The 16,440-nt window shown below is 43.7% G+C and overlaps 1 protein-coding gene across 1 annotated transcript in view; it reads left to right on the top strand.

Annotated features, from left to right (window-relative positions):
• Positions 1-16,440, top strand: part of Dcaf12 (DDB1 and CUL4 associated factor 12) — a 31,447-nt gene that overhangs the window by 6,266 nt on the left and 8,741 nt on the right. The window contains exons 3-6 of the mRNA XM_042696101.1: positions 5,052-5,258; positions 6,263-6,323; positions 10,787-10,980; positions 12,889-12,954. Of these exons, the coding sequence (XP_042552035.1) occupies positions 5,052-5,258; positions 6,263-6,323; positions 10,787-10,980; positions 12,889-12,954 (528 nt within the window). The remainder of the gene's footprint in view (positions 1-5,051; positions 5,259-6,262; positions 6,324-10,786; positions 10,981-12,888; positions 12,955-16,440) is intronic.

The following is a 16,440-nucleotide window of genomic DNA, read 5'->3' as shown; positions in this document are numbered from 1 at the left end:
TAAGAGCAAAGAGAGTCAAGACCAAAAACAAGACTGAAAATGAAAAACATGGGTTAGGGATATGGCTCAAGAGGTAGAGTGCTAGCTTTGGGAACCAAGCAAGCAAGCCTGGAAAGTGCAAGGCCCCGAATTTCAACCTTCCTAACTACCAAACAACAACAACAACAAAAATCAGATATCTTGCAATTTATGCCAAGGAAATAATAATGAGTAAACAGATTTTTTCTTTTCTTTCTTTTTTTACTTTTGAGGTTGGTGTCAAACCCCTACTTGGAAGACCATCTTGCCTCAGCCTCTCAAGTAGGTGGGATTACAGATTACTACATTTGGATCTATATCCATGGCATATCATGGCATATCATGGCATTGCCATGAGGTGTGCTTTGTGCCAGTCCTAGAGCTTGAACTCAGCCTGGATGCTGTCCTTGAGTCTTTTAGACTTAAGGCTGGTGTACTACCACTTGAGCCAATAATCTAAACTGAAGATAAGAGTCTCACAGACTTTCCTGCCTGGGCTAGCTTCAAACTGTAGTCCTTAGATCTCAGCCTCCAGAAGAGTTAGGATTACAGGTGTGAGCCACTGGTGCCTAGCACCACAATTATTTTTTGGGGGGGGAGGAGGGTGGGGGGAAGGTCTTGGTGTTTGTATTCAGGGCTTGGGCACTGTGCTTGAGCTTCATTTACAGCTCCACTTCCAGCTTTCTTTTTTTTTGTAGTTTAGTGGAGATAAGAATCTCATAGCACTGGGAATGTGGCTTAATGGTAGAGTGCCTGCTTAGCATGCATGAAGTCCTGGGTTCAATTCCTCAGTACCACATAAACAGGAAAAGCCTGAAGTGACACTGTGGCTTAATTGGCAGAGTGCTAACCTTGAGCAAAAGCAGCTCACCGACACCCAGCCCTGAGTTCAAGCCTCAGAACTGGCAATAAAAATAAAAATAATAATTGTACAGACCTTTCTGCCCAGGCTGGCTTTGAACCTTACTTTTCAGATTTCCTGAGTATCTAGGAGTTGGTGTGAGCCAACACTGCCTTGCTGTAAGTTCTTTTTAACATCTTCTTACCTCTAAACCTCCTCCCTTCCTATGGTATAGGTGTTTCCTTAACTGGAATAAGCAGTTACATCAAAATTGTTTTTTTAAGCCGGGCACCATGGCTCACGCCTGTAATCCTAGCTACTCTGGAGGCTGAGCTCTGAGGATCACGGTTCAAAGCCAACCCAACCCGGGCAGGAAAGTCCATGAGACTCTTATCTCAAATTAACCATCAGAAAACGAGAAGTGGCCCTGTGGCTCAAGTGTTAAAGTGCTAGTTTTGTGTAAAAAGAAGCTGAGGGACAGTGCCCTGGCTCAGAGTTCAAGCTCTAGGACTGGAGGAAGGAAGGAAGGACTCCTGATTTCTGTTATCTTTCTACCCTATCTAAACTTGTTCTTTTATTTTTGGGAGGGAGGCTTTGCTCCCCCACCCTTTTTTTTTTTTTTTTTTTTTTTGGGTCCAGTCATGGGGCCTGAACTCTAGGCCTGGGCCCTGTACCTCAACTCTTCAGCTCAAGGCTAGTGCACTACCACTTGAGCCACAGTGCCACTTCCGGCTTTTTTCTTTTTTCTTATATGGTGCTGAGGAATCGAACCCAGGGCCTCTGGCATGCAAGACAAGCACTCTACCACTGAGCCACCTTCCCAGGCCCCCCCCCCCCCTTTTTTAACTGTGTTTGTGTACAGAGTTTTGCTGGACTGGCCTGAAATATGATTTATCTGCTTCAGCCTTTGGAATAGCTGTGATTATGGGTTTCCACACTACCCCCAACTTGAAATTTAAAAACTTCATGAGGCTTCCTGTCCTTTTTAATTTTTTAAAATATATTTGGTGGTTATGAGGCTTGAATTCAGGGTCTGAGTGCTGTCCCTGAGTTGTTTAAGGCTAGTACTCTCACTTTGAGCCACAGTTCCACTTCAGTTTTCTGATGATTGTGAAATTAAGTATGTAATGGGCTTTGCTGCACTAGCTAGCTGTCTTCAAACCAAGATTCTCAGATCTCAAGCCTCCTGAATGGCAAGGATTATAGGTGTGAGCTACCAGTGCCCAGATTCTTGTCTTTTTTTTTTTTTTTGTCTTGGAGCTTGAATTCTGGGCCTGGGCACTGTCCCTGAGTTTCTTTTGCTCACCAGGGCTCTACCATTTGAGCCACAGTGCCACTTCCTGCTTTGTTTGAATAGTTCGTTAGAGATAAGAGTCTCATGGAGTTTCCTGCCTCGGCTGGCTTGGAACCATGATCCTCAGATTGCAGTCTAGGTGCTCCACTTCCTGTCCCTTTTTTGGACAGGAAGTTTAAGGCAAGTCTTATATAGCCCAAGCAGGCTTCAAACTCAAAATCTTCCCTCTGCTTCCTGAGTGCGAGGACTGGAAGTGTGTGCCACTACACCCAACAGTCTTTGAGCACACTATTTACATATGTCTATGTACCCATATTCTTGTAGAGAGGTGCCTGCTAGTCTTGTATCTTTCTGAGCTCCAGCCTTTGCCTGCTTTTCCTCCTCTGCTGTGCAGTATGAGAGGCAGGAAGCTAGAGTCTCAGGCTCACCTTGCCCTATTGCCAGTTCCTGGCAGGGATCCCAGTAGGTTAATATGGAACAGCCGCTTCTGAGATGTGTTACAGGGAGCTTGCATGAAGCCTTGTTGGCCCCTTGTCAGAGAGCATGAAGAGTAATTCTTTGGCAGGTCATCCTTATCCTTGTCGCTTCCTTTAAAGAAACACATCTTTGTCATTTCTCTGCAAAGATGTGAGGTTTAGGATGTGATCTTGGTTTTCAGAACTTTATACAGACTCAGTTCTGTGTTTCCATCTACTACTTTTAATTGTTCTTAGTTTTTGTTTCTTTTCTTTTTTTCCCCTGCCTGTTGTGGGGCTTGAACTCAGGGCTTGGGTGCTGCCCCAGAGCCTCTTTGTGCTCAAGGCTAGAAGTCTGCCACTTGAGCCACAGTATTTTCTAACTGGAAACTGAAATGGAGTTTCACCTATGCTTACAATAGAATAATTTTGGTGATGGTTATGACTCTAGCTTGCTTGGCTTGCTTGTTCAGTGGCACTTTATCACATGAACCATGCTTCCACCCTTCCAGTCCCACTTTTTGCTGGTTATTTTAGAGATAGACTCTAGTGAACTTTCTGCCCAGGCTGGCCTCAAACCTTGATCCTCTGATTTCAGCCTTCTGGGTAGGATTATAAGCATGAGCCACCAGCGTGCCTTTTTATATTTTAAAGTTGAGTTATCAAGGAGAAACTTGAGTTTCTCCTTGTGGACATCCTATGCAAGCAGCAGAAGTACTTATACATTGCTTCGCTGTGACCGTTGCTAAGATTTTTCTTTTCTTGGAAGTGAGGATCTTGATATGTTGATCAGACTGGGCTTTCGAACTGGGCATAAACACTTCTGCTGCCTCAGCCTCTTGAGTAGCAAGACTATGAACACTAGCCATTGTATCAGGCAATAAGGGGATTGTTGTTTTATCTCTTGTTCATAGTTACATTTAGCCTCTAGAACAATACTGGCAAATGGATGAGTAAATGAAAAATTGAACCATTAAATCACACAGAGTTTAGTAATAGTCCATTGGGGATGAAGTTCCTTCTCTAAGACTGATCTTTTCCATAAAATATCTCATAATGGGGCTGGGAAGGTGGCTCAGCAGTAGAGTGCTTGTCTTGCATTTATGAGGCCCTGGGTTTGATTCCTCAGCACCACATAAACAGAAAAAGCTGGAAGTGGTACTGTGCCTCAAGTACAGGGCTACAGCGCCCAGGCCTAGAGTTCAAGCCCCATGACCCACCAAAAAAAACCCCACAACTCCCCCACCCAAAAAAAAAACAACTCATGACCCACCAAAAAAAAACTCATAAAACATGAGTTTATATCTTGGAGAGTGAACAAAGGTGAGATTGATAGAGATTTGAAGAAAGCATGTCAAGCAAAGGCAGAATAGTGTGTGTGATAGATAAATCTGGAGTCATTCTAGAAGTCCTAGTAGAATTAATATGTATGTTTAATAGGGACTAAGATGTTCTGAGACTTATATTTACAAGTTTCCTTTTATATAAGGAGGATTAGATGCCCAGGGTGACAAAAAGCTTTGTTTTGGTCTGGCTCTTTTGTCCACAGACTAATATAAGGCCTCTTTGAAGCTATCTATGGTCCTGAGTAGGTTTGTTTTGTTTTTCTTTGATTGATTGATTTTTTATTTATTTAGTTTTTTGGTTGGTCATGGGTCTTCAACTCTGGGCCTGGGCACTGTCTCTCAACTCGTCAGCTCAAGGCTAGTACTCTGCCACTTAAGCCACAGTGCCACTTGTGGTTTTCTGGTTGTTAATTGGAGATTGGAGTCTCATAGACTTTCTTGCCTGCCTGGGCTGGCTTTGAACTGCGATCCTCAGATCTCAGCCTCCTGAGTAGGATTACAGGCATGAGCCAACTGGCGGCTGGCTTTCTTTAGTTTTTTTTGTTTTCTTTTGGTTGGTCGTGGGGCTTGAACTCTGGGCTTGGGTGCTGTTCCTGTGTTCTTCAGCTCAAGGTGAGCACTCTATCGCTTGAGCCACAGAGCCACTTCAGTTTTGTAGTGGTTAAAAAAAAAGTCTCATGGACTTTCCTGCCTGGGCTGGCTTTGAACCTTGATCCTCAGATCTCAGCCTCCTGAGTAGCTAGGATTACAGGCGTGAACCACTGGCGCCCAGCTCTTTCTTTAGATTTTTGAGACTAGAGTCTGACTTTATAAGCCCAAGGTGGCATCACATTACTTTTCCTCCTGCCTTAGTTTCCTGAGTGCTGGAATTTATAAACATATACCATCATACCCAATCTGGGCAGAATTTACTATTTATTATCTATCTGTTCATGTCGTCATGGTAGCATTTATATTTCTGTTTAACATGATGTTATATTTATTTTCATGTTTCATTTGACATGTGCATTTGGTAACTGACAAATGAATGTTTGCATCTAGTTAGCCAGGTGAAATAGAAATTGTATTTATTTTTGTGCATCCTTCTTCTCTTGTAGCTATTTGTAGTAGATGTTCAGACAAGCCAGATCACCAAGATCCCCATTCTGAAAGACCGGGAACCTGGAGGTGTGACCCAGCAGGGCTGTGGTATCCATGCAATCGAGCTGAATCCCTCAAGGACATTGCTGGCCACTGGAGGAGACAACCCTAACAGTCTTGCCATCTATCGACTGCCTACACTAGATCCTGTGTGTGTAGGCGATGTAAGTTTTCCCATTGGTTGTAGTTTTTAAACATTGCCTAGTATGAACTCCTTTTCCTTCTAGAAAGGAATGATGTTCTGTAGATTTCTCTCACCTGTAAATATGAAGGTGAAGGAGTATAAATAGCAGAGTAGGGACTGAACTCCATAGACATGTTTTTATTTAATTAATTAATTTATTTATTTTGTTGGTCGTGGGACTTGAACTCTGGGCCTGGGCACTGTCCCTGCACTTTTCAGCTCAAGGTGAGTACTCTACCACTTCTGATTTTCTGGTGGTTTATTGGAGATAAGAGTTTCATGGAGGGGCTGGGAAGGTGGCTCAGTGGTAGAGCGCTTGCCTTGCATGCATGAGGCCCTGGGTTCGATTCCTCAGCACCACATAAGCAAGAAGAAAAAAGCCGGAAGTGGCGCTGTGGCTCAAGTGGTAGAGCGCTAGCCTTGAGCTGAAGAGCTCAGGGACAGCGCCCAGACCCAGAGTTCAGGCCCCATGACCGGACCAAATAAAAAAAAAGGAGTTTCATGGACTTTCCTGCCTGTCCAGGCTGGCAGATTTCAGCCTCCTGAGTGGCTAGGATTATAGGCATGAGCCACCAGTGCCTAACTTGTTTTTGTTTTTGGCAATACTACGGTGTGAACATTTTTTTGGGGGGGGGGAGGGTCGGTCTTGGGGCTTGAACTCGGCCTGGGTGCTATCCCTCAGCTCTTCAGCTCAAGGTGAGCGCTCTACCACTTGAGCTACAGCACCACGTCTGGTTTTCTGGTGGTTTATTGGAGATAAGAGTTTCACGGACTTTCCTGCCTGGGCTGGCTTTAAACCGCGATCCTCAGATCTCAGCCTCCTCTGAGTAGCTAGGATTACAGGCGTGAGCCACTGTGGCTGGCCAGAGGCATTTTTGATGAAGCGTGTATGCTTTTTTAGGAGAGTTGAGTATAGTCCTTGTTTTGCTGATCCTCTTTTTGTTTTCTCCCCTCTACCTCTTACTTTCTTTGCTCTGCTCTCAGGATGGACACAAAGATTGGATCTTTTCCATTGCATGGATCAACGATACTATGGCAGTATCTGGTAAATTTAACTTTTTTTTAGGGGTTTTTGGCATGGTAGAAAGGGAGGGCTAGAGTTTGAAAAGCCATAGTAGTTGTAATAGCAATTAGTTCAGTAAACAAGAAAGATTGGCTAGAGGCCAAGAGAGCTTGCTTCTAGTATTGGTTCTTTTTCTGACTTAACTGTAACTTTCAATAAATCGTATTTGGGCATACTCTTATTTATTTATTCATTTATTTATTTTTGTTGGTAGTAGGGCTTGAACTCTGGGCCTGGGTGCTGTCCCTGAGCTCTTCAGCTCAAGGCAAGCATTCTGCCACTTGAGCCACAGTACCACTCCAGTTTTCTCAATGGTTTATTAAATATAAGAGTCTCATGGACTTTCCTGCCTAGGCTGGCTTTGAACCACTATCCTCAGATCTCAGTCTCCTGAGTAGCTAGGATAACAGGCGTGAGCCACCAATGCCCGGCAGTATTGTCTTTGGTACTTAGTATGATCATCTTACCACTTATCTGTCAATCACATATATGATGATCAGCCCATAGGTAATATTGCCCAGTGATATTTTAGCCATTTTAGTTTGTGCGAATATATTCTATGAAATTTTCACAACAATAAAGATGACTAACAGTCTTTCATGTGCTTGTCTTATGGTGCTGGGGATCTGATCCAGCACCTTTCCTGGGCTGGGCAAATGCTGTACCATTGAGCTATATCCCCAGTTCAACCCATTTCTCAGAATGTATCCGTATTGTTAAAGTGATGCCTGGTTGTACTTGTTAGGCAGTATTGATACTGGCATCAACCCTTGAGTATTCTACCTCAGAATCAGAAGACTCAAATTCATCATCTCCCTTTCAAAATTCATCCCTCTGGGGCTGGGAAGGTGGCTTAGTGGTAGACTGCTTGCCTAGCATGCATAAAGCCTTGGGATCGATCTCTCATTACCACATACACAGAAAAAGCTGGAAGTGGCACTGTGGCTCAAGTGGTAGAGCACTAGCCTTGAGCAAAAGAAGCTCAGGGACACTACCCAGGCTCTGAGTTCCAGCCCCAGGACTGGCAAAAAAAAAAAAAAAAAATTCATCCCTCTTTGTCATGGAGTTTTATTAGTAAATACGTGCTCTCAACTATCTTCACTCAAGGCTAGTGTTTTACCACTTGAGCCACAGCTCACTTCTGGCTTTTTGGTGATTAATTGGAGATAAGAGACTCATGGACTTTCCTGCTTGGGCTGACTTCTTGAGTGGTTAGAATTACAGGGCTCTACCACTTGAGCTACTAATATCTGGCTTAATACTCCTATTCACTCAGGTGCCATAGCCAGGGAACCAAAATTTGTCTTAGGCTTTTCAGTCTCCTTCATTACCAAGCCCTATTGATAACTGTTTTATATAATAACACTTAAATGTATCACCTTCTTTTCTGCTTTCTTAAATACTTTCTGCTTAGTCTAGTCTTACCTTTTCCAATGCAGTCTTCATGTGGCTGCCAGATTAGTACTTGAAATAATTTCCCCATACTGTATAAGTAATACATGTTGGATAATAGAAATTTTTTACACTCTTTTATTTCGGTAGTAGAAGGATTTGAACTTTCAGGGCCTAATGCTTGGTAGGCTGGCACTCTACTAGTTGAATAATGCCTCCAGCTCTGCTTTTTGCTGATAATTTTGGAGATGTTGTCTAGTGAGCTTTTCTGCCACTTGTGCCCAGACCCCCAGTACTTTATTTTATTTTGAGATGGATCTTAGCAAGTTGCTAGGCTGGTCTTTTGCCTCATCCTCCTGAGTAGCTGAGATTACAGGCCTGTGCCACTACACCTGACTCAACATTTTTTTCTTTTTCTTTTTTCTTTTTCTTTTTCTCTTTCTTTTTCTATTTTTTCTTTTTCTTTTTCTTCTTTTTGTGGGTCATGGGGCCTGAACTCTGGGGCCTGGGTGCTGTCCCTCAGCTCTTCAGTTCAAGGCTAGCACTCTACCACTTGAGCCATAGTGTCACTTCCAGCTTTTTTTGCTTATGTTGTGCTGAGGAATCGAACCCAGGGCCTCACGCATGCAAGGCAAGCATTCTACCACTGAGCTACCTTCCCAGCCCCTCAACATTTTTTCATAATGAAACTCTGTTTTCCAACCTTAATTCATTTTATTCTCCAAAATGCTACTCAAAGGAAAATGGAAAAGCTAACCAAAAAAGCAGGAGGAAAAGTTTTAATAGGTTCTTTTCTTCCATAGCAACAAGGCTTTTTCTAACAATCTTTGTTTAGTTCATATACTGTACGCTTTTGTTGCATACAGTAAAACAATAGCTTCTATGTAGTGCTACTCCTCAATTTTTATACATAAGATTTTGACCTTGCCTGCAGAGATCAATTTAAGAAATCCTGCAGTAGGAACAGTAGTCATTACTTAAATAGGGATGCAATGGGCTCACATCCAGGACTCACACTCATGACTACTACGTAGTATGGGACGTAGTACCCACTACTACGTAGTATTTTCCAAGTATTACTGATCCCTGCCTGCCTGCAGTCAGCTCCTCAAATACAAGTCCATCTGTAAACCCCGTGACTCATTTCACTGTTAGAATGAACTATTCTTTTCTTTTTCTTTTTTGTCAGTCATGGGGCCTGAACTCTGGGCCTGCGCACTGTCCCTCAGCTCTTCAGCTCAAGCTAGTGCGCTACCACTTGAGCCACAGCGCCACTTCCAACTTTCTAAGTGGTTTATTGGAGATAGGAGTCTCACTGGACTTTCCTTGCCCAGGCTGGCTTTGAACCATGATCCTCAGATCTCAGCCTCCTGAGTAGCCAGGATTACAGGCGTGAGCCACCACCATCTGGCTGGGAAAGAAACTTTTGAGTTGTGCTTAGGTTTATATTTTGTTGTGTTTTTAAGACAAAATTTCATTGGCCTCAAAATCACAGTTCTGCTTCAGCCTCTTGAGTTCTAGGATTATAGATGAGAATCATCATGTCCAGCTGTACTCTTTTTTATGGCTATGAGCTTGCCATGTTGTTTAGCAATAATAAACACTTTTGTTTATGGGGCCATTCTTAGATCAGAATTTAAACGTTGAAGGTTTTGTTGTGATTGTTTACCAAAAGCACAGTCAGAGCTTGCCACCAGCAATTTACCTTTTGTGTTTATATGCACACACACATAATACTGGGGCTTGAATTCTGGACCAGTGTACTTTCCTTTAATTTTTTTTGTTGGAGACTGGCACTCTACCACTTATGCCACACTTCTGCTTCTGACTTTTTGGTGATTAATTAGAGTTGAGTCTCAGACTTTCCTGCCTGGGCTAGCTTCCAACTCTGGTCCTCAGATATTAGCCTCCTGAGCAGCTAGGATTTCAGGCATGAGTCACCAGTTCCTGACTTAAGTCTCTCTTAAAGGGATTGTAGCCACTGTAGATCGATGGGCTTCCCTGAAGTTGAATATTAAATTTTTAGAGGAAGAAGTCTAAGCAGGGTTTGGTGGTAAACACCTGTAGTCCCCATTTGAGGGAGGTTGAGGCAAGAGATTTGTAAGTTCCATTCCAGTCTTGGCTAAATAGCAAGAAAGGGAGAGAGAAGGAAGTAGAGGGAGAGAAGATAGGAGGGAGTCTATAATATCTCCTAGGTCAAGGCTTAGAAGTAAGTAAGGCCGGGCCCTAGTGACTCACACCTGTAATCCTAGCTATTCAGGAGGCTAAGACCTGAAGACTGCGTGCAAAGCCAGCCTAGGCAGGAACTCCAGGAGACTCTTATCTCCAATTAACCACCACAAAGCTCAAAATAGTGCTGTGGAAGAGCACTGCCTTGAGGACAAAAGCTCAGGGCAGTGCTCAGGTCCTGAGTTCAGGCCCCAGGATTGGTGTGCCAGTGCATGCACATGCGCACACACGCATGCGTGCGTGTGCGCACACACACACACACACACACACACAACTTAAATTCCTTTGATCTCCAACACCCTACTGTCCATTGGAAGTCAGGTATTAATATATGCCAAGTGACCTGAGCATTTTGCTTGGGAAGTTACCTGGTTTTATTAAGCTGTATAAAATTCTCTTTAACCATGTAGACTGTGTTTTAACTCTTAGACCTTAGTCAAATTGTCATCTTAGCATGACTATTGTCAGCATAGCTCTGTATTTAGGGGTAGACCACCTGGATAAGTTTCAGTATATATGAAGATGATGCTAAGAACTAAGAAAAGGGGCTGGGAAGGTGGCTCAATGGTAGAGCACTTGCCTTGCATGCATGAGGCCCTGGGTTTGATTCCCCAGCACCACATAAGCAAAAAGAAAAAAAAGCTGGAAGTGGCGATGTGGCTCAAGTGGAAGAGCGCTAGCCTTGAGCCGAAGAGCTGAGGAACAGCACCCAGGCCCAGAGTTCAGGCCCCATGACCAGACCCAAAAAAAAAACTAAGAAAAACATACTTTGGTTCTGTGAGATTGTCCTATGGAGCTTGACATCTGTGTTGCCTACTACACAGGTTCACGTGATGGTTCTATGGGACTCTGGGAAGTGACGGATGATGTATTGACCAAAAGTGATGCAAGGCACAATGTGTCACGGGTCCCTGTGTATGCCCACATTACTCACAAGGTCTTAAAGGACATCCCTAAGGAGAACACAAACCCTGACAACTGCAAGGTCCGGGCTCTGGCCTTTAACAGCAAGAACAAGGTATGAACTCACCAAGTGATCCCTGGAGTCTATTTTCTTTAATTATGGCTTGGGAAATGCAATCTCTTCTCATTTGCCCATGAATGGAGTACTTGCTGTATTACTTGGTTCAAGGCTAGCATTCTACCACTTGAGCTACAGCTCCACTTCTTGCTTTCTTGGTGGTTAGTTATAGACAAGAATTCTACAGTCTTTCCTGCCCAGGCTAGCTTTTAACAAAGATCCTTAGATCTCAGCTTCCTGAGTAGCTAGGATTATAAGCATGAACCACTGGTGCCTGGCTTCTGAGCACCTCTTTTGTTTTTTTTAATTTTAATGCGTTTTTTAATTGTAAAAATACTGTACAGAGGGGTTACAATTACATGAGCAGGGTAATGAGTACATTTCCTTTCAAGCATTGTTGTCTCCTCCTTTATTTTTCCCCTACCATCCCTTCTCTCCCAACTGAGTACCTCTTAAAGGCTCAGGAATGCTGGCAAAGAATTATAACTGAGGCCAACCCCCCCTTGGATTAATCTCTTATATTTCTCTTGAGTGGACCATGTTTGTGGGGTAATGTTGTACTTTCCCCAGACCAGTCTGACTTGACTCTCTCATGGTATGTCTTTATAGGTGCTGTATTTGGGGGGTGATTTTCATACTTGCCTATGAAAACACTGTGTGTGTGTGTGTGCGTGTGCGTGTGCGTGTGCGTGTGCGTGTGTGTGTGTGTGTGTGTGTGTTGGTCCTGGGTGGGGCTTGAACTCAGGGCCTGCTGAGGTTTCTTTTTTTTTATCATAGTTAGTACCTTACCATTTGAGACATTGCTCTACTTCAAGTTTTTTTGTGGTAATTGGAGATGAGAGTCTCACAGACTTTTTGCGCAAACTGGCTTTAAACTGGATCCTCAGGTCCCAGTTTCCTGTATAGCCAGGATGATAGGCATGAGCCCCCCCCTTCACCCCCCACCCCCACCCCCACTTAAGTATTATGTTTCTTCTCAGTCTTTTTTTCCCTTTCATTGCTACCAGGACTTACCTAATTATTATGTCAGATCTGATGATGAAGTTTTGTTTTGTTTTTTTGGGTCCAGTCGTTGGGCCTGAACTCTGGGCCTGGGCGCTGTCCCTCAGCTCTTCAGTTCAAGGCTAGCGCTCTACCACTTGAGCCACAGTGCCACTTCTGGCTTTTTTCTTTTTGTTTATGTGGTGCTGAGGAATCGAACCCAGGGCCCCATGCATGCAAGGCAAGTGCTCTACCACTGAGCCACCTTCCCAGCCCTAAAGTTGTTTTTTTTTTTGGTCGGTTGTGGGGCTTGAACTCTGGGCCTGAGTGCTGTCCTTAAGCTCTTCAGCTCAAGGCAAGTGCTCTACCGCTTGAGCGGTAGTTATTAGAGATAAGAGCCTCATGGACTTTCCTGGCCGGGCTGGCTTTGAACTGTGATCCTCGGATCTCAGCCTCCTGAGTAGCTAGGATTACAGGCATGAGCCACTGACGCCCGGCAGATGCTGAAGTCTTAAATAGACAGAGCTAGAACAGGAGAAAAGCTTTTGCAAAATCTGAATGAGGCCATAACTTGGAAAATTTTTACCTTAGCCTCCTCCTCCCATCCACATTTCTTTCCACTTACCAGCTGTCACATTGAGGATTAAGAAAACTGGGCTTCACTTGTGTGCTCTACTGCAACAGTACAACCAGGTGGCGAAGTAGGGACTTTTTCAATTATGAGTGCCTGTAGTATTGCTTGCGTAATAATACACTGTTCAGCTGTAGTCCATAGGGTGAGTTGATAGGTTGATAATTCCTGGTACACTCAATGGGAATATCATGGGATAGGAGAAGAGGACAGGAAGACCCCATGCTTCAAGGTCTTCCCCTGCTTACTGTGGTACAAATTGAACTGTAACCTGTTTTTCATTGCTCTTGTAGGAACTAGGAGCAGTATCTCTGGATGGCTACTTTCATCTTTGGAAGGCTGAAAATACATTATCTAAGGTTTGATGAACATAATTTTTTTATTTTACCTAATGATTCCCCATATAGTTGTGTGTAGATTATTGTTGACTAAAACACCTGTTTTCCAAAGGTTTGGGCATGTTATTGCACAGGACATTGAAATTCTGAGTCTGGCTTACTTCTTTTTATTTTTCCCAACTTACTTTATTATTGTTTTAGAGGTGATTGACAGCAGAGTTACTTTACATACATCTGGAAATAAGTACATTTCCTTTTGCATAGGAAAGGAAGTACATTTCCTTTTGCATCTGTTCCCTCATTCTCTCCTATTCCCTCTGTCCCATTTCCACCCATGAGTTGCATAGTTCACTTTAATCAATGTCTGGTGCAGCCAGTTTGCTCTACTGCTGCACTTTTTTCTCTGATTCTGTGCCTTCCCCCAACCTTTCTCAGATGTGGATGTGAAATACACCATATGTAAGTTAAAGAATACAGAGTCAACAAAAAAAGAACAAACAGATTAAGAAAAAAGTCCTTTGTTTTCATTGGAGTTTGTATATTATTTTATATACATATGAGGAGGTACTTGGGTATTCTATCTCTGTGATTCTCTCCTAAGACTAATCCTCTTTTGGTCCCACTGTATGTGGGTATCTAGAATTCTGTGTATTTTCTCATATCTCAGTATCTTTTTTTTTTTTTTGGTCAGTCATGGGGCTTGAACTCTGGGCTTGGGTGCTGTCCCTGCCCTCTTCAGCTCAAGGCAAGTGCTCTACCACTTGAGCTACAATGCCACTTCCGGTTTTCTAGTGGTTTATTGGAGATAAGAGTCTCATGGACTTTCTTGCCCGGGCTGGCTTTGAACTGTGATCCTCAGATCTCAGCCTCCTGAGTAGCTAGGATTATAGGCGTGAGCCACCAGCGCCTGGCTTTTTTTTTTTTTTTTTTGCCTGTCATGGGGCTTGAACTCAGGATATAGATGCTGTCCCTAAGCTCTTCAAGAGCTCAAGGCTAAAGCTCTACCACTTGAGCCACAGCACCACATTCAGGCTTTTTTCTGTTTATGTGGTACTAATTAATCAAACCTCGGGCTTCATGCATGCTAGACATGTACTCTATTACTGAGCCATATTCCCAGCTCTCTCAGTGCCTTTTAGATGTAATATAGCAGGGAGAACATGCACTGTCTCTCTGATCTTGGCTTACCTCATTTAACATGGTTTGGTCTAGTTCCATCTATTTCCCTGGAGATGACATTATTTTTTCTATTGCCTGTATAAAATTCCATCATATAGGTACCACTTTTTTTGGATCCACTGATTTATTGTGGGGCGTCTGGATTGTTTCTGTATCTTGGCTATAGTGCTGCAATAAACATGGATGTGAAGATGTTCTTATCATATCCTGGCTTCGGATGCTCAGGGTAGATGTCAAGGAGTAGTATGGCTGGGTTGTAAGGAAGGTCTATGTTTAGTTCCTTGAGGAACCTCCAGCCTGCCTTCCATAGTGGTTGTACTAGTCAGCAGCAGCGCAGTAGGGTTCCTTTGTCCCTATATTCCCACCAGCATTTGTTGTTAGAATTCAAAATGTTGGCTAGTCTTAACTAGGGTAAGATGGTATCTCAGGGTTGTTTTGATTTGCATGTTATTTATTGGCCTGCTTTTTTTTTTCTTGGGGGGGGGGTCCGGTCGTGGGGCCTGAACTCTGGGCCTGGCGCTGTCCCTCAGCTCTTCAGCTCAAGGCTAGCGCTCTACCACTTGAGCCACAGCACCACTTCCGGCTTTTTTCTTTTTGCTTATGTGGTGCTGAGGAATCGAACCCAGGGCCTCACTCATTCAAGGCAAGTCCTCTACCACTGAGCCACCTTCCCAGTCCTGGCCTGCTTTTTTTGAAGGGAAAGGTTTTTTGTCTGTCATGGGACTTGAACTCAGAACCTGGGTGCTGTTCCTGCGCTCTTCAGCTCAAGGTGAGTGCTCTAACACTTGAGCCACAGTGCCACTTCTGGTTTGCTGGTGGTTTATTGAGTTGAGAGTTTTGCGGACTTTCTTGCCCAAGCTGGCTTAGAACTGTGATCCTCAAATCTCAGCCTCCTGTGTAGCTAGGATGCTAGGATTATAGGCGTGAGCCACCAGCACCTGGCAAAGGGAAAAGTCTTTTAAGAAGATCGGAACCAAGCACTGATGGCTCACACCTGTAATCCTAGCTACTCAGGAGGCTGAGATGTGAGGGTTGCAGTTCAAAGCCAGCCTGGGCAGGAAAGTCCATGAGACACTTTTTTTTTCCCCCAATGATAATCTTATCTCTAATCACAGAAAAAGCCAAAAGTGGCATTGTAGCATAAGTGATGGAGTGCTATCCTTGAGCAAAAGGAGCTTAGACCTGAACTCAGGGCCCAGGAAGGACAAAAAGAAAAGGAGAGGGAGAGAGACAAAAAGCAAGAAGGAAAAAGATTTGAGGATGAGCCTCTCCAGATCGCACAGGCTTACTGAGGGCCTTCCTTACATTTCCTCCAGTCCATAGTATATTTGGGCATTGTGCATAGATTATTGATTGCTTAGTATGTTGTATGAGCAGAGAAATGTAAAAGGAGCAAAACACCTGTGAAATAGTCAGGTAACTGCCTTACACTCTCATTCCACTTTTTCACTCAAGGTTGGCACAATTACCACTTCAGCCACACCTCCATTTCTAGCATTTTACTAGTAATTGGAGGTAAGGGTCTCAAAAATTTGACTGTGCTAACTCTAAACTGCAATTTGCAGGAGGTTTTGTTGTTTTGTGCCAGCCTTGGGGCTCCAGACCTGGGTACTGTCCTTGAGCTTTTTTGCTCAAGGTTAGCTCTCTACTTCTTGACCCACAGTTGTTAATTGGAAAATAAAGAATCACTCAGACTTTTCTGCACAGGCTAGTTTCAAACTGTAATCCTCAAATCTCAAGATCTCAGTCTTCAGAGTAGCTAGATTACAAGTAAGAGCTACTAGTGCTTGGCTGGTTTGTTGTTTTTGTTGTTGTAAATTTATTATTATTATAAAGGAATAGATGGTTACAGTTATGTAACTCAGGTAGGGAATTTCTCTTTTGGACAATGTCACCCCTTCACTCTCTCCCATTTTTCCCTCCCATCCCTACCAACAAGTTCTAGTGAGTATCACTGCTGAATTTGTTTACCCTTTTGTCCCTCCCTTTCTGTGCCCCCCCCAAACATAAATGAACAAACAAGACAAAAACAACAACAAGGGGCTGGGAAGGTGGCTCAGTGGTAGAGCGCTTGCCTTGCATGCCTGAGGCCCTGGGTTCGATTCCTCAGCACCACATAAGCAAAAAGAAAAAAGCCAGAAGTGGCGCTGTGGCTAAGTGGTAGAGTGCTAGCCTTGAGCTGAAGAGCTGAGGAACAGTACCCAGGCCTAGAGTTCAGGCCCCACGACCGGACCCAAAAAAAAAAAAAAGTTTCCATTCCCTGAATGCTTTTTTTGTTGTTGTTGTTGGTCGTGGGGCTTGAACTCTGGGCCTGGGCAGTGTCCCTGA

Source organism: Dipodomys spectabilis, unplaced genomic scaffold, assembly GCF_019054845.1.
Source record: "Dipodomys spectabilis isolate Male_0828 unplaced genomic scaffold, ASM1905484v1 ptg000006l, whole genome shotgun sequence".
Taxonomy (NCBI): Eukaryota; Metazoa; Chordata; class Mammalia; order Rodentia; family Heteromyidae; genus Dipodomys; species Dipodomys spectabilis.
This window is presented reverse-complemented; position numbering and strand designations above follow the sequence as displayed.